This window comes from Protopterus annectens, chromosome 6.part1 (genome assembly GCF_019279795.1).
Source record: "Protopterus annectens isolate FY-2018-M chromosome 6.part1, PAN1.0, whole genome shotgun sequence".
Classification (NCBI taxonomy): Eukaryota; Metazoa; Chordata; order Ceratodontiformes; family Protopteridae; genus Protopterus; species Protopterus annectens.
The window spans coordinates 301,525,487-301,552,914 of NC_056738.1; the positions used below are offsets into that span (position 1 = coordinate 301,525,487).

Genomic DNA, 27,428 nt, shown 5'->3' on the forward strand with positions numbered 1-27,428 from the left:
CTGTAACTCCTTTGAACAAACCTCAGAAAAAGTCTATTTTTTGTAGGAGGCAAGTTCCCCTGCACCCCCACTGCCCCACTGCACCCCTTGCTATGAGAGGCAATCCCCCTGTATCCCCTAAACTTAATGAATGTATCACTATCACTGAAATAGATTTAGCAAATATATTTTGAAACATCTCACATCCACCAAAATTACTATCAACAGTTTGATACACTCCTGATATTATACAGGCTATTGTATTAAGGGAACTGACAGGAGCAAATCTGAAGCAACACAGCATGTTCCATATATCTCCTTATAAGGTATTAAAATTATGGAGAAGTCAGTTTTGATTGAAAAGTCAGTCCAGTTTATTTGATTTTGACCAGATGTATTTTCATTCAAATACAACAGTGTCTGGCCTATAAAGTTTATTCTTTAAATTCACAGTGCACTTATGAACTCTTGTACCATTGTTCCTGTAATAAATACATTTGTAGCCTTTTATTGCTCAGCAGTGTCCAAGTTATTCAAGCCTGCATGTTAATTTCTCGGCAAAATATTTAATTTTTTATCATATGGAAAAATAACATTATGCAGATGCCTATTCAAGTCTATCCATTTCAAATGATTACTGTTATGATAATATTTTTTAAGTTTTGTACAAAATAAACAGTGCTAATAAAGTTGTGCATCACTTGCATTAAATAAAGTAACTCTGACTTAAACTTCAGATCAGTTAAAATTCTTTTTTTAAAAAAATAATATTTTGCATGGATCACTTTAGTAAACAAAATGTTGATCAGCATACTTAATCATTATAGCTTTTTCATGTTTGGCACATTGTAACAAATAATGCAACAACATTGCAGACTATAAAGTGTTTTAGTGCTGCCATTAATGAGTGCTCTCAAATTTTCCTGTTGCTACTTTTAACATGATGCCTACTTCATAATGTAAACAGTTTTAGCAGTAACAAAGTAACTTTTATAACCAGTTAAAATGTTAACTAATAACATATGATCACAGTAACAATATGTTGAAAATTGCATTGCTAAAGTCAGAGGCCATAAATAGGAAAATTCACATAAGGAAGAAATCAGATGTCTTCAATTAAATGTCAACATTTTCAACAGGTGAAACCACTTCAGAGTCTGTTTCTGGGTCTGTCTGGTCACTTGCAAAGTTGATAAATACCTGAAGGAAAAGAAAAAAGTGACTTTAATTTTTACGCAGGCAAGTGAGTTAATTATATCTCAATATATTCAAAAGAACAGAAGACCATGACCAAAAATATTAGACTATATTCAAAGAAAATACAGGTATATTTTAGTAGAAGTGCAATTAAGCACTTAATGAGAATAAGGCATCTAGCATACAGAAATGTGTGAAATGCATTCTTACTGTTTACTTTTCTTATTGATAACCACAAATGGAATAAATCCTTAGCAGTCCTTGTGCCTGAGACCGTTGCCTGCAAGTTTGAGTTTTACTCCTTAGATGTATTGAGTTAAAAGTACCCATTCAATGTAAGCATAATGGTTAGTCTATAATTAAGCCCATATGATAGAACTCTCAATTAAAAAAAAATATATATATATATATATATATATATATATATATATATATATATATATTTATTTACTATAAAACGTTGAATGGAAAAATAATTTCTGTTGGACAAACCGAATGAAAAAAATGAAAGCCAAAATGTATAACATGGCACAATGACGAATCAGCTGAACGAATTCAGCAAATTCGACATTGTTGCCAAATAGATTACGTGATGTCTGTATAGGAGCTCAGGTAAAGGAAACTCTTATACTTAACATCACATTTTTGAAGGGGGCAAGCGACCCCGCAACCTCTTGGAGGGCTGCACCCCCACATTCCCTGCTAGCTATATATTCCAACTCTGAGATCGCACTACAGTGAGGAAAGGGACCACAATCTCTGTACAGTACTTTGAGCTTAAATTAGTGAATGCACAGTACATTCACTGATATAAACTTTTGAACATGGAGATGTTCATCAAGATGTAAATTAAAACATCAATGATTTGTATTTTCCATCTGTGGAGCATCTGCATTCACAATTTTGATGTGTGAAAACAGAAAAAGCTCCCCTCTATAATTAAAAAAAAAACTGTTTTAAAAGGGTAGGTATGTCCCTCAAGCTGACCATTGGGAAATGCAAGGCTGAGATGCAACTAATTCAAGAGACGACCATAAGGCCTGTTTCAGCTAGGTTAGTAAACTTGGGTGCAACCAGCAATACTGATACTGATCTTATCTCTAAGAGTACCTGTCCCATAAGGAGATTGCTAATATTCTTGTGGAGAAAGCTCTCTTCCAACATCAACCTACTCATCCTCCGCTATGTCTTCCCATTTTCCCCCTCACATCTCCCCTTCCAAAAACACTGCTGACCAAGTCCTTTTGGCACATTCTAAAATTGAAAAGACCAGTTCCATGGGTCCTCAGATGGGTTTCTGTTATTTTATCAAAAGAACAGATCATAGAATGGCATTTTATCGAACATGCCAGTTGTCAAACCATTCTTACTGAGATCGCATTATGGTAGGGATTGGAAAATTTGCCCTTTCTCCACTGTAGTGTCATCTCAGAGTTGGTATATATAATTAGCAGGGGGTGTGGTGGTTTCAGTGAACAACATTTCTGATTAAATGTCATTCAATGATCTGATGTTTTGATGATTTTAATATAGACTCCCTCAAAATACCTCTGGATGTCAGATGAATAATGTTAACTCCTACTTATTAAAACCTCTCCATTAATACTGTAATCTGAGTGTTTTCTGTTATTAATTTCTAGAGGTGTGAAACATGACTGTTGTGGTGCCCTTGTATAAATCTTGTCCATGCACTGACCCTGGGAATTACAGACTTACTATTCACATCAGTATTATTTCCAAGACTATGGAATGTATTATAACTGAACTAATAAACAATAATACAGGTGGAGTTATATCCCTAGATACATACTAGATTGGTGTTGTAAAATTCAGATTTTGCCTGTGCAACTAAGATGAGTTATTTAAAAGAGTTTCAGAGGCCATGGATAAAGATAATGCAATCCACACAGTCTACCAGGACCTTGCCAAAGCCTTTGGCACTAACCTCTTTAATGGGATTATTGAAAAACTCTCATCTCAGCAATAACCTATATAATGATCACTGGACAGCTAATTGGCTGTCTGATAAACCCATAGTAATAAGGTCAAGGTATTATTTCTAGACAAATACCACAATACCAACAAAAGATAATCGACTTCAACAATTTGCTTAGTTTTTGGTCTCTTTCCAAGGGGATCTAGGATCTGTCTGCCTGGGATGACATGGTTGACAGGCCTCAATGCTTCGCTAGAGATGGCCCCCATCTATCTCCCCTGGGGGTTCTGGATCCTGGCCAAGGTTCTTGCCTCCTCCATTGTGCCTTTTTTAGACTATGTCCCAATGTCAAATCTTCCAATATAACAGATCTGTCAAAAAGCAAATTGAAGGCCATGCTGCTTAATGCTAGGAGCCTTAACCTGAAAATGCACTCAATGGAGGCTCTCCTCACACTAGAAGATGACAATATCTTTGCAATCAAAGAAACTTGGTTCAGGGCTGTAGAAAGCACCCCTGCCTTACCTCATTCCACACTTTATGACCCAAAAATGAGGTTGGAAAGATTAAGGGTGGTGGATTCTCTATCCTCATTAGGGACAGGCACACCACCAGACTGGTTGGCCAGCATGATGCACTGGAATTACTCCAGGTGCAACTGACAGTTGGCAAGAAACCCATCCAAGTTATAGTCAGCTATAGACCCTCCCTCCATGACTCATGACACCCACTCCTCTTACCTGGACCTAGTTCACTCCATCAACGTATCCCCTAACACCCTGATCCTTGGTGATTTCAACTACCCCACCATAAACTGGGTAAACTATTCCTGCACTAATGCACTCACCCAATGATTTCTTGATCTCATCAGGTCTAATGCACTAGACCAGCTCTTCTTATCCCCCACAAGGGGATATAACAGTCTGGACTTGGTTCTCACCAACATGGGTGACCACTACACCACTCCCATAGTATGTTATTCCCAGGTGAGATCAGATCATTGGTCTGTCTCATTTGAAGTTTCTAACTGACCCCCCATCCATAACCAGGCTAGAAAACTTCTCAAAAGCTGACTACAACCTCCGAAGGGAGGGTATCAATAACTTCACACCACCGCCAACCTCAGAGGATGCAGACAACTATGCTGAACAGTATACTAGTGCAGTATACAATCAACTGCACAACTACATGGACTCAGCCATACTCAGCAGAACTAAAACCTGCTGCTCAAGGAAACACAAACCTGTTTGGTGGACATCCTCTATCAACAACCTTTACAACAAAAGGAAGAAACTGCTGTCCAAGGGTAAAAAGGAACAAATTCCTAATTGGAAAAAACTCCCTCCTCAGCCTCACCAAGAAATTAGATCACCAGTGAAAACCTTCAAAGCCAATTATGAATTGAAATTAGCCTCTGAAACAAAGGGAAACCACAAAGTCTTCTTCAACTACGTCAAGAACCTTCATGGCAAAGCCCAGGTTTGTTCCGAATTAGTACTTAGTACCACTTACATTGATTCTGCTGACTTAGCCAACCTGCTAGCTGATAGGTTCAGCACAAACATCACCCCCTATTTCCCCAATGGCCCATTCAACATCCACGATACTTGTCCCGCACCTCACATCTCCATAAATCAAGTGTTAAAGGCCCTATGCAAGGCAAAGAACATAACTTCCATGGGACCTGATAGTATCCCGGGCTGTATTCTGTACCATCTCCAGCAAGAACTAGCTTTGCCATTAAGTACCCTATTCAACCACAGTCTAATTACAGGCTTCATTCCAGCAGAATGAACTGCCATTGTCATCCCCTTGCACATAGGTGGTACCACTACTGACCCAGGAAGCTATCGCCCCATTTGCTTGACAAGTCTGATCTGTAAAGCCATGGAATGTGTTATTATGGATCTCATAAACAAGGACATAGGCAATCTCCAAGCACTTGCCCCACACAATTTGGATTCATCAAGAGCAGATCTTGCCTGTTGAACTTGGTTGACTTCTTTGAGACTGTCAACAAGGCCCTGGATGAGGGAAAGTAAGTACATACAGCTTACCTTGACTTGGCCAAGGCCTCTGACACAATCCCCCACTTGGGCATCATCAAAACGCTAACTCAACTTGGCGTAAATCCCTATATCATCAGGTGGTTAGCCAACTGGCTCATCGATAGGACCCACAAGATCAAAATAGGCACCATCACCTCCGACAGCAGACCTGTAACTAGTGGTGTTCCCCAGGGATATTTCCTGGGACCCCTACTGTTTGGCATTTATTTCTCAGAGGTCCAGGCAAAGACAAATGGCCTGAGGCTGACCAAGTTTGTGGATGACTGTAAGTTGAGTGCTGTCATTGACTCCCCTAATGATGTTAACATACTGCAAGAGGATTCTACATCAACAAATGACTGATGCCAAAGTCATGGTCTTAAGTTAAATGAAAAAAATGTTTTATCATACCATATGGCAAAACAAATGGCCCCTACTGATTACCACATTAACAGCAACCCCCGTAGCACACAACCTGTGGTGAGAGACCTGCATACTCAGGTTGACAACAATCTCACATTTGGCCATCATGTAGAGGCAGTGGTCAAAAAAGCCTTTTACTTGGTTCATCTCATAAGTAAAGACATTGCATCCAGAAAAAAAGAGGTTATTACCTCTCTGTACTCCTCCCCCATTAGGCCTATAATTGAGTATAATGCCCCATTTGGTATGTTCCTCTCCAAACACCTGCACCAACTGGAAAGGCCACAGAAATACCTCACAAAAAGAATCCATGGCCTCCAAAACCTGTCCTATGTGGACAGGTTGAAATCACTATCACTCTACTCAGTATCATACAGATTGCTCAGAGATGATCTGTGTCTTGCCTACAAGGCAATATCAAACCCTGCCCTATTAGAGATGTTCCATATCCGTAAGTCTAACTCCTCACACATTACCCGCTCAAAAGACCTAAATCTAATATACATCAACAAAACCTGCTGGAGAGACAGGTTTGTCCCCCAGAGGCTGCCTCGTCTCTGGAATAGACTTACCATATATGTCAAACAGAGTACATAGCTGACTCTCTTCAAGCACAACCTTGATGAGTGTATGGGAAACCACAAATTTGTCCCAGGGTTTCACCTTTGTCCCTCATTGACAGAGGTGACAGGTGCTGACTGAGGTTTTTTTTTGGGGGGGGGGGTAAACTCTTGGTTAGGCTTGTAAGGGCCCCAGGGCCATTAGCCTAGTAACCTCCTATGATCTATGATCAGTAGTAGTGCCCAACTGTGCTCTGTCTTGGGTCCACTCCTCACTGATAAATACTTTTCTGCCATAAAAGTTAATGTTAAAGGACTATGTATAAATGACTTTATTAATGACTGCAAATAGGAGTTGTTACTAAATCCCATTCTGATACTCAAATTCTCCAGCAAATGCTTGCTATATTAATTATGGGATTGCTGTCGATGCTAAAAGGAGCAGTATAGTTTATTTAGTAAATCTAGCACACACCACTGCATACCATCTAGATAGCATTGAACTTAAATCTAACATAGTCATCAGGGAATTGGGTAACTGTCTTGATGATAAATTTTCCTTTGACTGCCACATTGCTGTCATGGATAAAAAAGTCCTATTATACCATGACCCCCCATTAATATTCCAAAACGTGCACGCTGATTGGCCAGCGTGCACGTTGTAAATCGACTTATACTAATGGAAAAAGGTCCGGTCACCCAGACTTTTTCCATTAGTATAAGTCTCTTTTAAAACACTGTCTCGCTATGTTAAAAGAGTTTAACATAGCGACACATGTTTAAAAAAAGCAACAGAGATCTCCGTTGCTTTTTTTAAAGTTGTCTCACTATGTTAAACTCTTTTAACATAGCGACACAGTGTGTAAAAAGCAACGGAGATCTTGCTTTCTCCGTTGCTTTTTTTAAACTGTCTCGCTATGTTAAATGGGTTTAACATAGCGAGACAGCTTTAAAATAAGCAACGGAGATCTCCATTGCTTATTTTAAAGCTGTCTCCCTATGTTAAACCTATTTAACATAGCGAGACAGGTTTAAAAAAAAAGCAACAGAGAAAGCAAGATCTCCATTGCTTTTTACTGTTTCGCTATGTTAAATGGGTTTAACATAGCGAGACAGCTTTAAAATAAGCAATGGAGATCTCTGTTGCTTATTTTAAAGCTGTCTCACTATGTTAAACCCATTTAACATAGCGAAACAGTAAAAAGCAATGGAGATATTGCTTTCTCTGTTGCTTTTGGCCACAGCTCTGATGTACTGTGGAAGGGCAGTAAAGAGGCATTATACAATGCCATTATTTAAGAAAAGTAATTATTTCTTTTCTTAAATAATGTCATAGTATAATAGCAATAACCCACTTCTGGGTGTGGGTAATGCGGGATTTACCCAGGGTTGTCTTTGTTTGGTCCCTCGGGCTTCACCCTCGGGACCAAACCACGCCAACCGTGGGTAAATCCCACATTACCCACACCCAGGCGTGGTTTATTGCTATAATACCTTACAAGCTTTGTCTTTGTGTTGTCTCATTAAGGTCTAAAGAAGCTACAGTCTTACCATTTTCCATTCTATTAGGCTCAGCATTGAATATAGTACCCCTTCAGAACATATCCTAATGTTTATCTATCTAAACCAGCTGAAGAGTCCTCAACATTTCCCTAACCAAAATAATCTTTGATTTATCTACTCTTATAAGCTAAGAACACTATCTCTCTAATAAGTCTCCTATAAGCTCCCGAGAGGTGATTTCTGTGTAGGTTTCTGTGCTGTGAACAAACTTGTACTTTTTAAACTCCTTCACAAAAGAAATACCCACTCTACAGATCTAAACCTTTACTATGCCATATTAACAATATCAGCTGGCAAGTTAAGTGCCTAATTCAATGTATCCCTATTTCTGGAACTGGTACCCCTTAACGTCAAGAAGAGTATTTCCACAGCAACCTTTAAACCAGTCACTTTTCCTGCTAAAGTGCAAGAGTAAAGTTAGATTATATGCAATACAGTATAAGTGCCTTCTTTTCAACAATAATGAAATGCATTTTAATGCAGCTACAACTGTGTAGAAACGATACTGTTTCTGGTGTTTCATCTTATGGAGTCATCTGTCTGTGTAAAATTAAACTAACTTAATGGAAAGCAAACTAAACCTAAAATATTATTTAGAATATTAAATGCATACCCTTTTAAAAGGTGCATCCAATGCCATGCACATACCTCTCAACCTGGAAACATCAAAAATCTAGACAAAGGCCCATGAAAAATAGGTACAGATCTGTACATTGAGTAACATAAAATTTGTATACATAATTATGTAACCCCAATCACTTCAATGGAATTGTGGGTTACCAACTTCAAATGCAAACTGAAGAACAGACAACCAAAATATGGCCCCAAAGTCCCCCTGCAGCTATTCCAATGTCCCATTGCTTGGCTATTTTTCCCCATTTACCATAAACACTGTAATGTACATACTGCTTTACTTCTACAGTCTTGATCTGGATTTCATTTAAAAATTTATTTTACATTTTATAGCACAAACACTAATAGATATCTGATAAACAAAACAATACAGTCTCACAATGAAAATAGAGTTAGCATTAAATCTTCTCTGCCCTTGAAACTCGCATTTATTGAAACAGCATTGAAACCCACATTCAAAGAAAATGCATCTGGCCAGTGGTGTATAAAGATTACCTTTGGGCTGTTTTCAAATAATAGGCCCCTTGCACATGAAACATACATGTGTTCTTTGATACACCTTCCTGACTGTATTAAATTATATTCCTTGTATAATACAGCACACTTGTTAGAGTGCATTTTAAATTTATTGTTTTGATCATTTTTCCAGTAAGCAATGAAACAAACTACATGAACCAATAATGACAAAACTGTCCACTTCAAACAACTCCATCATATGTCTACTCAAACTTCTACAATCCACCAGTATCAGTAAATATAATCTCTGCAGAATTAAAAGTTATGTAAATAATTCCACATTAAAGAGAGATCTTTAACTAATGAAGAGGTTGCTGCTAGAAAACAGCTTTATATTTCATTGTTTCATCTACAAGTAAAGTGCCTGTTCCCTTGAAGAATAAATTACTTATGTTACATTAAAAAAATATAAGCTAGTAATATTTCAATAGGGAATGGATGGCAAACTGATAGGTTCATAATTACTAGGTATCTCTGCCAAAGGACAACATTCTCAGGACTGCAGCATCCATCCCCTTTAAAAGTGCAACACAGTACAGTATCAGCAATCCATCTACATACTGTGGGAGTAGAACCCACGGCCTTCTGCAGCAAAAGCATGTATACTACCTGTTGTGCTACTAACAATGCAAGAAGGCTTTGCCTAAGAGGCACTAAATTTCTCTTTCCCTGAGGAACTGTGCAGCACAAGAAATCAGGAAAAAGTCAAAATTTATTGGGGGTGGCAAAGGCCCAAAACTGGGGATACATTTTAAACATTGCTTGCATGATCTTAGAAAGTTGCTAGAATAAAATGTGGTGTTTCCATGTGTTTCCTGAAAGCTAGGAAGACTGAAACTTAAATAGATATCATTATTTAGTGAATTCAGTTCTCACTGATTTGCCAGAACACCACAAATTTTATTTTATTTTACATTTGTTTACCAGGAAAGTCCAACTTGGAATGAAGCCAATTTTCAGTGGAGGCCTGGGGGGAAACATTTCAGACACATGTCTTTGTATTGCGGAAGACAACTGGACCACCTAGGGGAAACCAAAACAGACACAGGGAGGACATGCAGACTCTGCACAGAAGGCACTTCAGCTGCGAACTGAACCAGAGAACCTCTTGTTGTGAGGTGATAACGCTACCATTGCACCACTGCACTATCCAAATTTTAAGAGGAACAAGTATGAGCCAAACATTCCAGACATTCTATGAAAATTTGTACAGTTGAAAGCTATAACTCCTTCCATCAGAAGTGGTGGTATAGGTAGAGACCTCAGGCTCTTGCTTCTTGTACCTAAGGTATAGGGTTTGAGCCTGAGTAACTCTAACCACAAGTTATATCTAACTGAGGCATCACACACACACACACACACACACACACACACACACACACACACATTATTTTGACCTCAAAACTAGTAAATGCTGAGGAATTTGATATGGTTCAGAGGTATGACCATGCACTATCTCTCTGATTCAGAAAGACTTACTGCAATGAAGAAGCCTATCTTAGAAGTCTTCCACAGTTCTGATTCTTATACTATTTCACTACTAAGGTTTTTCCTTTGCAAGGGCCTTACCATGGACATCAGTCTTGTTGGGGAAGCCACATGTGATATTCCAGATGAGTGGCTAATACTGATTAGCCATGTGGTTCCCTTCATAGAGATGTCTATGGCTCCTAATTTTCTCAGCTGAGTTAGTCAAAGAATCAATTGACCAAGTAAAATTTTACTCTAAGAGGACATAGTAAATGCCATTAAAAGCTGGTCACCCATTTACTCCTATGATACTATTTTCAGTGCAGGTAAGTATGACAAAGTCATGGGGTGGGAATGTTTGTGTGTGTGTTTGTGTGTGTGTGTGTGTGTGTGTGTGTGTGTGTGTGTGTGTGTGTGTGTGTGTGTGTGTGTGTGTGTGTGTGTGTGTGTGTGTGTGTGTGTGTGTGTGTGTGTGTGTGTGTGTGTGTGTGTGTGTGTGTGTGTGTAATAGTCTTCCCTGGAAGTTGCACCACAGTGGAAGGATAGAGGATTGCCTGTGTATGTGTGTGTGTGTGTGTGTGTGTGTGTGTGTGTGTGTGTGTGTGTGTTTGCATGTATGTATGGGTATCTGAATGCGTGTGGGTTTGCATGTAGTGAGTGACTTTGCTAATGCAATGCATGGTCTGTTATAGAGAATACTAGTTAATATAACTTTGTTACTACCTTTTTGCATGAAACACACATACAGTAATTTTCAGCCAGTTGCTCAGCTGTGCAAGCTCATTTTTTTATCTAGGATAAAGTGTATCTTTATGGGTCCCTCATATGATCCCACCCCTATTCTTTTTCAGCGCTGATTACTTTTAAACTCAGCATCATGTGTAACCAATGACATTGCCAAAATTACAACAAAAAAATGATAAATAAAAACAAGAACACTCTTTAAAAAAGTTTCTTTTCTACATAATTACAAAATTACTAAATCCCCTCTCCTACTCATACAAAAATAATGTAGCAAACAAAACAATGGCTCCACCTAAGGAATAATCACACTTTCACTAACACACTTCAAGCTAATTCTGAGAAGAAACAGACTAGATAACAGCTTCAACCAGTAAGCACATACATACCTCTCAACCTGGAAACATCAAAAATCTAGACAAGGCCCATTAAAAATAGGTACAAATCTGTACACTGATTAACATCTAATTTGCATACATAATTACGTAACCCCACCCACTACAATGGAATTGTGGGATACCAACTTTCAAACTCAAACTGAAGGACAGACAACCAAAATATGGCACCAAAGTCCCCCTGCAGCCATCCCAATGTCCTATTACCTGGCTATTTCGCTCCATTTACCATAAACACTAATGTGTGCATACTGCTTTTCTTCTACAATGATTATTTGGATTTTATTTTTACATTTTACAGCACAACAATGCACAAACACTAACAGACATTTGGTAAACAAAGCAATACTGTCTCACAATGAAAATAGACTTGGTATTAAAACATCTCTGCCCTTGAAACTCACATTCATTGAAACAGCTTTGAAATCCACACATCCAAAGAAATGCATCTGGCCAGTGGGGGAATAAAGATTACCTTTGGGCTGTTTTCAAATCATTGGCCCCTTGCACACAAAACAAGAAACATACATGTGTTCTTTTCTTTGATATACCCTCCTGACTTTATTAAATTATATTCCTTGTATAACACAACACACTTGTTAGACAGGGTGCATTTTACATTTATTGTTTGAACATTTTTCTACTAGGCTGTACTGTAGGCAATAAAACAAAATGCATAAACGAATAATGACAAAACTGCCCAATTCAGAACATTTCCATCATAAAAGTCGGGTTTATATCGCAACATCGAATGCTCCAAATATCAAATGACAGAACATTGAACAAGATTCATCGAAGCATGAACACATCTAATCCGTGTCAGTGGCAGTTAGCAATGGTGACATGTAACATTAAGGGTATAGGCAGGGGGGGCAAGCCCCCTGCACCCCACACCCCCGCTACTTAAATATACCAACTCCAAGATCACGCTATAGTGTAGGAAATGGAAATCTTCTGTTTCCGCACTGTAGTGCACTTAACTGCGATCTCTGAAGTGGTACATTTAAGTGGCAGGGGGTGTGGGGGGGTGCAGGGGGTCTTGCCCCCTTGCATGGAGCAATTTGTTTGTCATCTGCACTCCACATATTTGTTTTTTGTTTTTTTTCCCCCCAATTCAATGTTCTGAGGTTCGATGAATCCTGTTCGATGTTCTGTCATTCGATATTTGGAGCATTCACTGTTGTGATATACACCCATAAAAGTCTACTTCCACACCTACACTATAAAAAGAATGACAGTAGTGTAAGCCATAGGCATCTTGCACAGCTTCTCGTACTTATTTTCAATTTTATTTTTGGGGGGGGGGGCAAAAGGTCAAAAACCAGGGACACATTTTAAACATTGCTTATATAATCTTGTAAAGTTGATAGAATAAAATGTTGTGTTACCAACATACATTTCACTGGCAAGTCTTGAACCCAGGACCCTATGCACTACAATCAGAGAAACATACTACTATGCCAAATCAGCAGCTTCCCAAAAAATAGGAAGACTTGAACTTAATGGCTATCATTTAGTGAATTCATTTCTCACTTCTCACCATAGCTCTCAACCTCTTAGCACAAAAAACCTGGACAAAGCTTACAAGTGGTGGTGGCTAGGGACTTACAAGGGACACATTTATAAATTGCTTGTATAATTTTGTAAAGTTGCTAGAATAAAATGCTGTGTTACCACCATGCATTTCACTAGCAAGTCTTGAACTTAGAACACTATGCACTAGAGTCAGAGCAACATACTACTATGCCAAATCAGCAGCTTCCTGAAACATAGGAAGACTGAAACTTAATGGCTTTCATTTAGTGAATTAATTTCTCACTTCTCACCACAGCTCTCAACCTCTTAGCACAAATAACCTGAGCAAAGCTTACAAGTGGTGGTGGCTAGGGGCTTTAGGCTCTTTTTACCCTGTACCCAAGGTACAGGGTTTGAGCCTGAGTACCTGTAGCCACCAGGTGTATTAAATGGGGGGCATTTTTACACACACACACACACACACACACACACACACAATCCATGAAAGTTAGCACTGTAACAATTGCCGCTTCCGCCCCCAATAATCCATAGTGCTGTAGTATTGAAAGAGTCATTCTGATCCATAATGCTGTACCAGCAAATATGAGCAGCCAGGCCAGTCAGAAAAATTAAAAACAAAAGAAAAAAGGGGTGCCACTCAGGAATTGTGGCACCCCTTCATTTGAACCCCTAAACTCAGTAAAAAACAACTAATTTGGCACAGTTGTGAGGTATGAGCACATACTATTTATCACATACCACAGCTATGTCATACAACACAACAGTTGTCACTTCACAACATACACAAACATTTGTTGTGACAGCAGACACTATTCTGCTATCATCAATGCATTGGAACAGGAGATACAACTTTAAAATCCAAAGGCAAGATGCATATACAAGGTACTCATATCAAAATGCATCTTCCTCTTACCATCCCATCTTTACTCCTATTAGAGGGTATCATTCAACAATGTCCAGCCATCTCACTCCTAAAAAAAGAAACCTGCAATAGTTGCCAGCTTCAGGTGATAGTACCACAAAACATTTGTGTTATGGATACACCACCACAGACCTAACATCACTACAGTATCATAATTCAGGATAGACTCCCTGTATCTTTCCAGCATTACCAAGTACTGTAATTTTACTAAATCAAGAGAAGAGACCAAATAATAGATGGGGAAATCCTACTGATAACATCAAACACCACTGGCTTCCATAAAATCTCCAAATGCCCCCAACATTTTTGACCAAGATCCCAAAAGGTTAATTTACAGATATAGGTTCATAGGTTAGTACTAGGCTAACTGACCTTGTGAGCCATTGTAAGCATAGCCAATTATCCCTTGTGAGACTCAAACCCTGCACCTTGTGTTTGTAAGGCAAACACCTTAACCATTAGCCACCCTCCCAACCTGAACATCACTTCTTTATACTATGAATAACTTCTTTATACTTTGATTTTTCACTGTCAGGTAGTATCTTGTGCTATTTTTTTTTGTCTGTTCTAGATATAGGTTCATAGGTTCATAGGTTTATACTAGGCTATCTGCCCTAAGGCATTTATAAGCCTAGCCCAAATTTTTGTGGCTTACGCCACCCCTTATATGAAAAAATACTGTGCCCATTAGTTTGTTGTGCCTCTGTCCAGCAGTGACACAGAGATGATTCCCGGGGTAAACCTACGATCTCCCATCCACAGGTCTAGATTTCTCTTGAACAGAGTCAGCGAGGTGCTCTGCCTCACATGGACCGGGATTTTATTCCACAGCATAGGGAGTCTCTGAGTGATAAATCTATCCCTCCAGCACGTCCTATTTATATCCGTGCTAAGGTTTAAGTCGCTTGCTCTAGTGATTTTGGTGGATTTGGATTTTTTGAGGTGGAGCATGTCCATTAATTCGGGTTGGACATGGCCTTGTATGTCAGGCACATGTCACCTCTGAGCAGACGGTATGCAACTGAATAGAGCTGGAGTTTCTTCAATCTGGCAGCATATGACAGATTTTGGAGTCCCTTTATCTTTTTGGTGAGGAACTTTTGGGGTCTCTCCAATTGCTGCAGATGTCGGGTGAGATACATCCCGAATGGGGCATTGTACTCGATCATTGGTCTGATAAGTGAAGAGTACAGGGGAACAATAACCTCACTAGATCTGGATGTGAATCCCTTCATGATCAGGTGGGCAATGTAGAAGGTCTTTCTAACCACTTTAGCAATGTGAGTGTCAAAAGAAAGGCCACTGTCAACCTGGGTCCCCAGGTCCCTGATAACCTCTTCTGTGCTTAGTGGATTGCCACCTATATGGTAGCTTGGGGTTACCTTGTTTTTCCCGAAGGGTATGACTATACAGTTTTTGGCGTTTAACTTCAGGCCATGGCTCTGGCACCAGCTATCTGTTTCCGTGAGTCCCTTCTGAAGGATATCCTTGTCTGATGCACTTTCCACTATGGCGCCCAGTTTGCAGTCGTCTGCAAACTTTGTCAGCCAAAGTCCTCCTATGTTGGCCTGTACTTCTGAGAAGTAGATGCCAAACAATAGGGGGCCAAGGACCGAGCCCTGTGGGACACCACTTGTGACCGGCTTGGAGTCTGACACAGCGCCAGCAACTCTAACCTTGTGGGTTCTGTCCTTAAGCCAGTTTGCAACCCATCTTGTGACATATGGGTTTACATTTAAGCTGGTAAGTTTTTCTACAATACCCGAGTGGGGTATTGTGTCGAAAGCCTTTGCAAGGTCAAGGTAGGCTGTATGGACTGCCTTTCCCTCATCAATGGCCTTGGTGACTGTTTCGAAGAAGTCGACCAAGTTCAAAAGGCATGATCTTCCCTTGACAAAGCCAAACTGGGTCGGGTCCAATGTCTGCAAGTCCCCTATATCTTTGTTTATGAGCTCCATTATGATCCTTTCCATAGCTTTGCAGACTAGACTTGTTAAGCTTATGGGGCGGTAATTACCAGGGTCCGTAGAGGCGCCGCCTTTGTGGAGTGGGACTACAGTTGCCGTACACCACTACACTAGGGAACAGCAAAACTTCACATTGCAATAGTTTGCAACACATTATTAACCCATGAAAGAAACCACAGGAAATTATATTAATTAGCATCCCCCACCAGTAGATTCCCATAACTTCTTTATACTACGATTTTTCACTGTCAGGTAGTATCTTGTGCTAATTTTCTCTGTCTGTTCTACAAACATCTTTAACTTCTACCAAATTATTAATGACTTGTTAAGCTCACCCTCATCACCGGATCATTTCAATCACAGAGTAGCACATAAAATATCATAAAACTTACAAATACTCTCATTACCCACACTTCAAAGTGATCACAATATAATATTCACTTCTTTCAGAACAAAATCAAAATACCATCTCAGAAAATTGAATCAATGCTGTACACTGAATAAGAACAATAGCCATCTACTTCTAGACTGACTAGTTTACAGTAACTGGAACCTAGTTACTAAACAAATAGGATGTGATACAGCACTACAATGTTTTCTAAATATATTTTAATCTGTGTCAACCCAAAAGAAGCAAACATTTCTCAAACTCTTTATTCTTCCTTTCTAAGTCACTACATCAAAGCTAGCTTTTGTAAACAACGTAACCACACAGCTTTTCACTGAAAATAAATTACTTTTGTTAAAACATTCTGTGATGCCCCTGCTCTGATCCAGTAATCAAGGAGCCTCAATCCTAACCACTAGCATCAGTGAGGGATGTACACATTGGGAGGATGACAAGTACACACACAGTAAAGTGCACTTCCCCTTAAGAGCACACAGAGATTGCAGTCAATCTGTGGCTGGTTTCTCCCTCTCTGTCCAGATCCCCAATAAGACTACCCACTGGCACAGCTATAGGGTTAAGATCTCAGCCAAGCAGTCAAGTGAAAACCTCCAGCCCCCTCTCTGTCCAACCAGTATTTCGTGTCTCTGCCCAAGTAGCTGACACACACACTTTGGGATTTGATTTATATACAAACACACACACACACACACACACACACACACACACACACACACACACACACACACACACACACACACACACGCACACACACACGCACACACACACACACACACACACACACACACACACACACACACACACACACACACACACACTCCTGGGAAAGGCTGGCACAGATTTATTACATATGCCCCCTTCTGCCCAGACTAAAAGGTAGTTATCACTGCCACCAACTAGCTCTTTATCAGCTACTATAATGCCCTTCCGAAAGGGTGACCAATCCTACTGTGTGATGTTAACTATTACCAAATGTTAAGTGTGACCAAGACCAAGGCTATTGAAGGGGCTGTAGAGTGTCACCAAATACATATGCAAGTACTCTAAGAGCTTAAATATATCTAAACAAACCACCCAGAATTAAAAGGTTTAAATATATTTAATAATAAAATAATAAAAGAACAAGACAATACTCAAATAACACAGTAACTACAGAGTTCAGAATCATAGGAAATATTTTATAACAACATTGCAGGACAGTCTCAAATAAATACAGAAAACATCTAAACTAATCTTTACTATATTCCTATCTATATCTAAAAGAAATTACTTTTCCCTTGTTACTTACTATTAGCAAGGCAAATGCAGATGATGAATGGATGTTCTTGCTAGGTCCAAGACAAGATACAAAATACAAAATCTGTCTCTGTGAGAGTTCTTAAATTACTATCAAGCATTACTGCTGGGTCAGCTGGATGACATTACTCTTTGTCATCTACCTTCAGTTTCCAGGCTAACCAGATATGTAACATAATTTAACACCTCTGTGTGAGAAATACATATCTCTAAGCTGCAGGAAGTCACAAAGCAATAAAAACACTTTACATTTTAAACCTAGTAATTATTATTTCTGTTTCAAGACAATAGAAAGAAACTGCTAGATCTAGACATCCTGTGTCCTTGCCGAAGCTTTAGGATAACACAGTCATAAACAATTTCAACTTATTTTCTTGAGGGTTTGCAAGTTAACTCTGTATGTTCCAGCATCTACTATTAAAACATACATTTGCACAGGTATATAGTTTAAATACATTTCTGTTCTTTTCCAGTAGGGTACACTGTGGTTACATTCTTGAAGTTCAGTACATAACATACAAGTTCAACACACACTTCTGCACCAGTAGTTTAATATACATATAACATATTGTTATCTTACATTTGTAAGACAAACATATGAATCATATTAATATTTAAAAATGACATGATTATTTACAAAATTCCTGATAGTTGGGCTGGCAGTGTCACACACTCCATCAATCCTGATAAAAAACTCAATACACTTATATGAAAATCTACATAAAACAGCCAAATTGTAATACAACAATTAAAAAAAAGCATTACAAAGAGCCCAAAACTAATAGCTAATGTATTAGTCTTTTATTTCACAATTCAAGGGAGATGCTCCACTTTCTCAAGATGCATTCTCACTATTACTATCTATTTGTATAATACAAAAGTAAAGGCTTTCTTATATTTCTCTCTGATCAGTCGTCAACAAATAAAAAAATCATTCATACCCATATACTTCAGAGACAACCAGGATCATATGGTGTATACCCCAAATGTCCTTACATGTTCCGTACTTTTAACATTTAACTTTAACACACACTAAATATTTTTCTTTTAAATGGTACATTTCCTGGAATTTGAAAAATGGAAACTAATTCCTCTTCCAAAAAAAAAAAAAAACCTATTATAGAAAGCCCTAATCATGCAACTTATCCACCTATAGAAACTGATATCTTTCTATGGTAAAATGTTATAAGGACAGAAAAGTGTAAAGGTGGGAAGGAAGAATTAGTATAAGCATGAGGGATACTTTGTCTGCATACTTAGACGTGATAATGGATACACTACTAGGAAGGTTTTGTGAATATTAACTTTTCATTTGGAGAGTTGAGGATTGAAATGTTGACTTCTGAATGGGCAAAGAGAAGTCTAAAAACTAAATTCCTGAAACATGGCAAAAATCAAAAGCAGAAAAGCTGTATTTTTCCAGAGAGGGCAATTCCTCCTACAGCCATCTAATGCTCTTGATTTGCATCTGACCCCAATTATTTATTTATGTTATTTATTTGTCCTTTGATAACCGGGGACGTTCGACTGTGCCAATGGCCCATTTTCAGTAGAGAACCCGGGAGAAATGCTCCACAACAGATTCAAAAACATTTAAAAAGTAGTGGATGAGTAATTCTATACAAGGGTTGAGAAGCTCCACAACAGATCAAATATTTTACAATAAGATGGGGAAAAAGGCTCCACAAAAACATACATAACAACCTTTTACAGTGTCTGTATATACAAGAGGAGAAACTCCTCACAAGAGATAAAGCACAAACAGATTGAAATACATTTACAGAAATAGTACTAGGATACATTGCAATCAAGAATACAATATGTTGCAAGACACACTGCAGAAATGGATAGCCTGCGTCATGGAAACTAATAAATAGTTATTCAAATATTGACTATATTTCTAATAATGCATGGAGATGAAAAATAATAGAGTATTCTGCTGCCAAAATAGACAGAGCAATAGCATGACATAAAGAGTAATAAGCAGGAGGGAAAATTAAGGACATGGAAAGAAAGAGAGAGAAAGCTGATTTTTAGAAAGATGAGAAAGTTATGGAAAGAGATGCGATAGGAAAATAAATAGTAGTAAGTACTGGATGAACAGGTAGAAGAGCATACATTAGTAGTATAGTATTATTAAAGAGATAACTTCTTTTCATGTTAGGCCATTACTAACTGCTAAGATATGGAGATATTGGTGAATTTAGAGTAAGAAAGGCATAGTTATAGTGAATAGGTAGTGCATGCATCTGTTTGAGGGTTGTATGTGTACAGTTCCAGGTGTCAGATAGTTTTTTTAGATTGGTCTTGAAAGTGGAAAGGTTGCTAGTATGTTTAGGGGATAATAGGACAGAGTTCCTGGAGTATGCTACATACCTGGAATTGAGAGAGGTTCTTGCTGACAGGTGTGGCCTAGCAGGGGTGTATGTGTTCAATAAATCTAGTAGGGTTTTAATTTTTTCTGGTCTGTATATTAATTTTCAACTAATCAGCATGAAGACAGGCTTTGCTTTTTTTCTGGTTTCCAGAGAAATATAAAGGGTGCCACTATGGATTAACTTCACCAACACAACAAAATATAACAGTCCAAGTACAAAAATGTGGTGAAGAAGCCAGGCAGAAGTATAAAAAACACACACTTTAATTGGTAAGCACTTTCACATCAGACAGGATACTTCATCAGACCATGAAACCTACAAAACATCACTTCCTTCATACAATCTTCAATTGAATAATTACACAATTAATATATCAATTAAATAAAATAAATCCTAACAATTCACCCATCTATATATACATTAAAAATATGTATATCATAAATACTAACTAAGAAACAATAAATACATACACTATCTTAAAGATTCTTAAAAAATTTCATTTTAAGGGGCGAGCTTTTAAGTAAGTTTTAATAGTTGCGCTATCATTCAGCCCAGGTGGGAGCTCGGCTTGTAGCTCTATTACCCATGTTAGCTCTCTTTGCAATGTAAAATTCTTAATGTCCCCTAACCTTAAACCTAAAGCAACACATTCAATCACTCTGAAACTAAATGTATGAGTTTCATCATATTGTGTTATATGTCTAGCTAGAGCACTTCTTTCTATGTCTGTATTTTGTATTGCTAGTAGATGCTCCCTAATCTGTTCTCTTAAAGATCCATTTGTCATTCCTACATAAAATGAATTGCAGGCATTACATGCTGCCAGGTAAATTAAATCTCTAGTAATACAACTAGCTGCAACTTTAAATATATATTTCTTGAGGGTTATGGGATGAATAAATATATTCTCTGCAGTTAGCACCCTACATATGCCACAGTTTTTACATGGTATTAGAGCTCCATTCAGCACTCTAGTTTCTTGTTTCTTAACATTTTTGTAACATAGTAGCCTTTTTAAATTCTTCTCATTCTTATACCCAAACCTGGGCTTTTCTCCCACTACATGTTGTACTTCGTTGTCAGTTTGTAGTATAAACCATTTAGGTCATCTACAAACCTTCAATATAAAAATATATGCTCAGCAAATATATTATCTCTCAAAATACATGTTTCTTCCCATTGTTCTAACACCATCTTGGCGTAGCTATTAGTGCTGTGCCCATAGTTACGCCAAGTAATTATAAATAATATATGTCTGCAAACACAAAAATGTTGTTCTCTAAAATAATTTCTAACAGCATGCACAAGAAATCTATTTTCTTAATGTCATAATGTGAATTAGTCAATGAATAAGATTTCACTGCATCTATCCCATAGGGATGTGGAATGACTGTAAATAGGGAATTCACATCTAACGTTACTAGCAAACTATTAGCCAAAACAGCTTCATGTCCCAGTACTAAATTACTTAACTCACATATGAATTGCTTGGTATCACTTAAAATATATGGTGACTCATCTATAATTGGCCTCAGATTTCTTTCCCCAAAGATGGACATATGTTGAGTTAACCAACCTTGGCCAGCCACTATAGGCCTCATTGGTGGATTATTTACATTTTTATGTAACTTCAGTTGCCCTTGAATTATAGGTACAACTGGATGTAATACAAGGAAGTAATCCAACAGTTCTTTTGAAATTATGTTTCTTAAAAAACAGTCATTCAAAGATTTATATACATAACTGCAACTTAAATTGATATGTTCTAATGTTATTGCTCTATAAACATCCAAATCACTCAGCATATGCTGCTTGTTTCATATTCTGTAGTATCATATGCAGCTATACCTCCACCTTTATCTGCTGGGCGAATTGTTAATGTTGTATCACTAATTAGCTCATTAAGAGCTCTATATTCTATTACTGTTAAATTATAAAATTGTTTATTACTTTTAGTTTGAGTATCAACTACATTTTTCAGATTCATTTCACATGCTTCACAAAAATTATCTAATGCAGCATTCAATTCAGGCATAAATGTACTCATTTTTTTAAAGACATTGTGTACATAATCATTTTAACATAGCATTACAAGCGAAACATTTTATGTCCAAAATAGTTTCAACATAGTCCATCTTAGCTGCCGGTATAAACGTCAGTCCTCTTTGCAAACTGACTTTTGTTTCTCTGTAAGCTCTCATCGTGAAAGTTTAACACTAGCGAGTCTCTGACATTTGGTGCTCCCACATCCACTTGATATTGTGATTTGAACTGAGTTCCCATGAGGGGAGTCGTCTCTTTATCCCTCTGCTGCCCGATAGTGCTCGTCTGGATACATCCACTTTGCGAATGGGGAGAGGCGGAGATGAAAAAACCTGCTCTCCATTAATACTTGTTATTTTTTTTTTTTGCAATGTACTTCCTGAAGCTGTGGAAGTTGTGGCATCTTTAATTTTAGAGTCAGCTGATTTATTAGAAGTGTCCTCTAAAACGGCTATTGGCTGATGTCTCATTTCATTCATTAAACGAGGCTCGTTCTGTATTACAGACACTTCAGATGGTTCTACCTTTTGTAAATTCTGTTTTTGTCTCGTCTCTGAATACACCACATTTTGTTTCCTGTTCAGTTCTGAACTCCTTCCAGTAGCAGTAACCTCAGCAAAATTAAGTGGCCAAATGAAAACATGTCCGTTTGCAAAGTCTCTTAAATCTCTGTCAAGCTTTTTCGTTTTTATAGCTATAAGCTGATGGTCAAATGATGTAACACTATCACAGACATTTGACAAGGCTTTATCAAACACTCTGGCAGGTACCATTTCACTCAATGTTAATTGCTTGCATTTAATCTCTTGCAATAAAGCATCTTCCATAGGTCTATGAAAATCATTTAGCAGGTTCATGTATTTAATGCTCGTTTCCAGATTTAACTTTTGCCAGTGTTTTAAAAGTTCAGGGTAGCTCTTACCTAATGCTAGCATTTTAAGAATTCTAAGGCCTCTCGGAACTACTTTTTGCGTGATACGGGCTACAAAACGTAGTCTTTGCCACTGCAATTTTTTATACTTAAGCAAATCATTTTCTAGTTCATAGATATTCTTATGAAAGAGTTTCTCATCAAATTGTACCTGTTCAGATGTAATTTCATCCAATGAAATCTCATATGCTAGTAACGGATTTCTTTCCATATGTAACAGTCTTTCCAAGTTGGTTGTTGACACTCTATTAACTTGCGGTGTATAATCCAGTTCTATTTGGATTTCTTCAGTCATGCTCCCCAGTAGTAACACCAACAACATGAATATAATCCAGAGAAATATAAAGGGTGCCACTGCAGATTAACTTCAGCAACACCACAAAATATAACAGTCCAAGACAAAAATGTGGTGTAGAAGCCAGGCAGAAGTATAAAAAAACATACACTTTAATTGGTAAGCACTTTCATATCAGACAGGATGCTTCATCAGACCATGAAACCTACAAAGCATCACTTCCTTTATACAATCTTGAATTGAATAATTACACAATTAATTTATCAATTAAATAAAATAAGTCCTAACAATTCACCCATTTTTTTCTGGTTTGTATATTAATTTTCAACTAATCAGCATGAAGTACAAAATGTATTCCTTACATGCCTTAACTATTATAACTTTCTCAGTAGTAACTCACCTCACTTCATACCAAACTAATCTCAATACCAATCTAAATAGTAAATCACCCACCCAGCTCTATTCCGTCATACCTACTCTGGTATCACACTCTAACTTGGAGCTAACTCCATCTAAGATTACCCAAACCTCTTCAAAAGGTCGGACCTGCCTACAATACAACCTATCACTAAATACCTCTGGACTATCATGAATATTACCTCTCAATTGATATTAAGTAGGGACATCCATCCAAATCCTGGTCCCTCTACTAACAATAAAGGCCACATTAATCAGGCTAAACCTAACCAACATCCCTTAGAAAACCCTCTGACCTCCTAATCTTTAGCATCAACATAAGAAGTATGCTTAACAAAATAGATGAATTGCATGCAGCCCTATCCATTTATGCCCCGGATATTGTTCTCCTTACTGAGACATGGCTTAAGCCACATAACAAAGACAATGACATACTCCCTCCAGGCTACAACCTACTTAGAAAAGACTGCATATCCAAAAGAGGTGGCAGTGTCATCCTTTTCAAAAACAACCTTACGGTTGACCTTAACATAACATTAAGGTCATAAACACCCCTACTTTCATTAACGCTAAAACCCTATTTGGTAAATTAAAAATCAACTCACAAAAAGAACTGAACATACTAGGACTGTACATCCCTCCAGGGGACAATATTAATACACTAGAATCCATAATCCATTGGGTATCAGAATACCTTCCCCATGAAACACTTATCCTAGGTGATTTTAACATAGACTGGACATTAGAAATTTCGCCCCTCCCCTCTATTCATATAAACTTCATGGCTTAACCCAGATTATCTACACCCCAACCAGAATAGATAGAGCTACCAAAAAATAATCCATTTTACACTGGATCTTCACTAATCACCCATCCATGTCACAATACTTTGGTACATTACCTGACACCCTAAGTGATCACAGCCATACTTTTCTGTTAAGATAACAGCTAAAACCCACAAAAATAGCTCCTTCAGATGTATAGATTATTTATTTATTTATTTATTGCATTTGTTTATCGGGAATGTCCAGTGGGCCGAGAGTGAGTGCCGTTTCATTGGAGGCCTGGGGAGAAAAGCTCCACATTAATTACATATACATAGAAATGTTACACACAATACAGGGAGAAAAGCTCCCATAATTACATACACAGAATGTTATGCACAATACAGGGGAGAAAAGCGCCACATTAATTACATACACTGAAGTATTGCAGACACTACAAAGTATATTAAGCAGTAGAAGTAGATTGTAGTAAAAGTAATAACAATGAAGAATAGTTTGGAAACATGGTATAAAAATAGAACAGATTCAATTAACATGTAAGTGAAAATGTATAGGTAGAGATTTAAGCAGTGAGAAGAGTTAGCTTCAGAGTAAGAACAGGAGGAGACCGATGGGCAAAATTAGGGAAAGATCAAGCTAAAAGTGACAGCAGAGGGAGTTAGTATGGTATTGAGAAGGAGAGGAAATACCAGAAATGAAAGTTAGAAGAGAGAGGTTCCAGTGAGGGAGGTCAGATTTTGAGGTTATTTGTTAGGATACAGGTGCATAGCCAGTGACAGGAGAGATGAACTCTGAGGGATTTTTTAAAAGAAGCAGGATTGCTGATAGTCCTGATTGAAGGAGGGAGATTATTAAAGACAGTGAAAGAATACATTTGGCCAGCTGAGAACTTAGGTTTCTCAATAGTCAGTAACATTTTGTTTTCAGACCTGAGGTGTCGATTAGGTTGGTACACGGTCAGAATGGAGGAGAGGGATGGGCAGGATGTTGGGTGGTAAATAAGTTTATGGGCAGTAGTTAATTGTAGGTAAGTGAGATAGTGAGGAGATTTGAGCCAATTTAGTTGCTGCAGAGAGGAACAGTGTTGGGAAGAGAATTTTCCATTTGTTATGAATTTGGCAACTTTGTTGTAGCATGAGTCAAGTTTTGTTTTCGTTGAAGATTGTAGATTGATGAGGACGGGGGCTCCATGTAAAAGAGTTGGAAGTAGGAAAGATAAGACAAGGGCCTTTTTAGCAGTGAGGCTAAGAAAATAGTTGTGCCTATAAAGGGTTCCTAGCTTTTGTTTTTTTTTTTGATATTATTGTATATGTGAAGGTTAAAAGTCAATTTATCATCAATGATATCACCAAGCAATTTGGTACTAGGGACAACTTCAATGATAGTGTTGTTATGGGAATGAACAGAGAATACTGACTTGTCAACAGGGCTGGATTTTGTGGGGGTAAATATTAAGAGTTTTTTTATTGGGGTGGAGGGCGAGGTGGTTCTGAGACATCCAGGTTTCAGGTGAAGTAAATGCTTCTTGGGTAAGTTGCTGTAATGTGGTGACAGATTTAGAAGAGCAGATAATTGTAGAGTCATCTGCATATTGGTTAACAGTACTGTGGGTAAGAGTGGTGTGAAAGTTATTGACAAATATGGTGTATAAAAGGGGACCCAGTATTGAACCATGGGGTACCCCAGTATTTGTACTGATGAAAGGGGAAAAAGACTGCTGTCATAATGTGGAATGCTGTCTATTGCTTAGATAGACCACTGCAACAGGTTCCCCCTATAAAGCCTCTCCCTTGAGAAGGCAGTGGACTACTTTAACTCCACCTTTCTGAACATACTTGACCAACTTGGCCCCCAAGAAGAATTTGTTCAAAGTCCAACTTTGCCCTGGCTCACCAAAAGCACCAGGCTTCTACTAAAGCAAAGGGACAAAGCATAGGACACTTGGCATAACAACAAATCAGATACTAATAGGCAACAATTTCTTGAATTAAGAAATAAGGCAAAAAAAAACAAATAAGACTGGATAAGATAAAAACACTTCTCCAATATTAAATAGGTACAACACTAACCCTCAAAACTTCTGGGCTGCCATAAATAAAATTTTCCAAACTGGTAATACTGGTACCCCACCCCCAAACATTATTTTACCAACTCCATCTTAAAACTATCAACTAATTCTTCACCTACACCCTCCCTAAACCTGCTAAGCTCCCCAACTGACCAGAACTACTACTTATTCCAACCCATCCGGACCAGCACAATCTTCAGATACCTGTCCAAACTAAGACCCACAACCCTAGCAGCTGATAATCTCCCAGCTGAATACCTCCAAATAGCAGCCAAAGGTATCTCATACCCTGTCTCTATAATTATAAACAGCTCAATGTCTGAGCAAAAAGTCCCACTCCTTTCAAAAAACCTGACATATTATATTTTCAGTTATCACCTCAGACAATAGTCATATAACACCAGTCACACATACCAAGCTACTAAGTGTTATCATTGACCAAAACTTGAAATTCAACAAACATATAGCTCAAACCATAACAAAAGTGCACAAAAAACTGGGCACTCTCTACAGATGCAAAATCTACTTGACCTCCAATAGTAAAAGCGCTATAGCAAGAACCTATCTTCTCTCCATGTTACTATATGCTTCTCCTGTCCTAGTTAACCTCAATAAAGGCGACTTAAACAAACTATCCACTTGTTATAACAAGATAGCTAAATTACAGACTCTGACTATAGTCTCATCATTGTCAAGCCCTTTGGAAACTATCCTGGATGGAATTATCAAACATACTGTCTCTAAACCAACTCACTTTGGCTCATTAAATTCTCTACTATCCCAACAAAGTCCCAGCCCTACATAGCCTAATTAACCCCTACGCCAACAGCCATCAGCTTAGGTCCACCAACAAAGGACTAGTAGAAGTATCCAAAAGCAGACATATCTCAGGTGGTTCCCTTTACTTCTGTACTATTGCA

At 38.1% G+C, this 27,428-nt stretch overlaps 1 protein-coding gene across 1 annotated transcript in view; it reads right to left on the reverse strand.

Annotated features, from left to right (window-relative positions):
• Positions 1-329: 329 nt before the first annotated feature.
• The window catches only part of ABCA12 (ATP binding cassette subfamily A member 12), a 793,480-nt gene continuing 766,381 nt past the window's right edge, over positions 330-27,428 (reverse strand). The window contains exon 73 of the mRNA XM_044075367.1: positions 330-1,179. Within this exon, the coding sequence (XP_043931302.1) occupies positions 1,096-1,179 (84 nt within the window). The 3' untranslated portion in view covers positions 330-1,095. The remainder of the gene's footprint in view (positions 1,180-27,428) is intronic.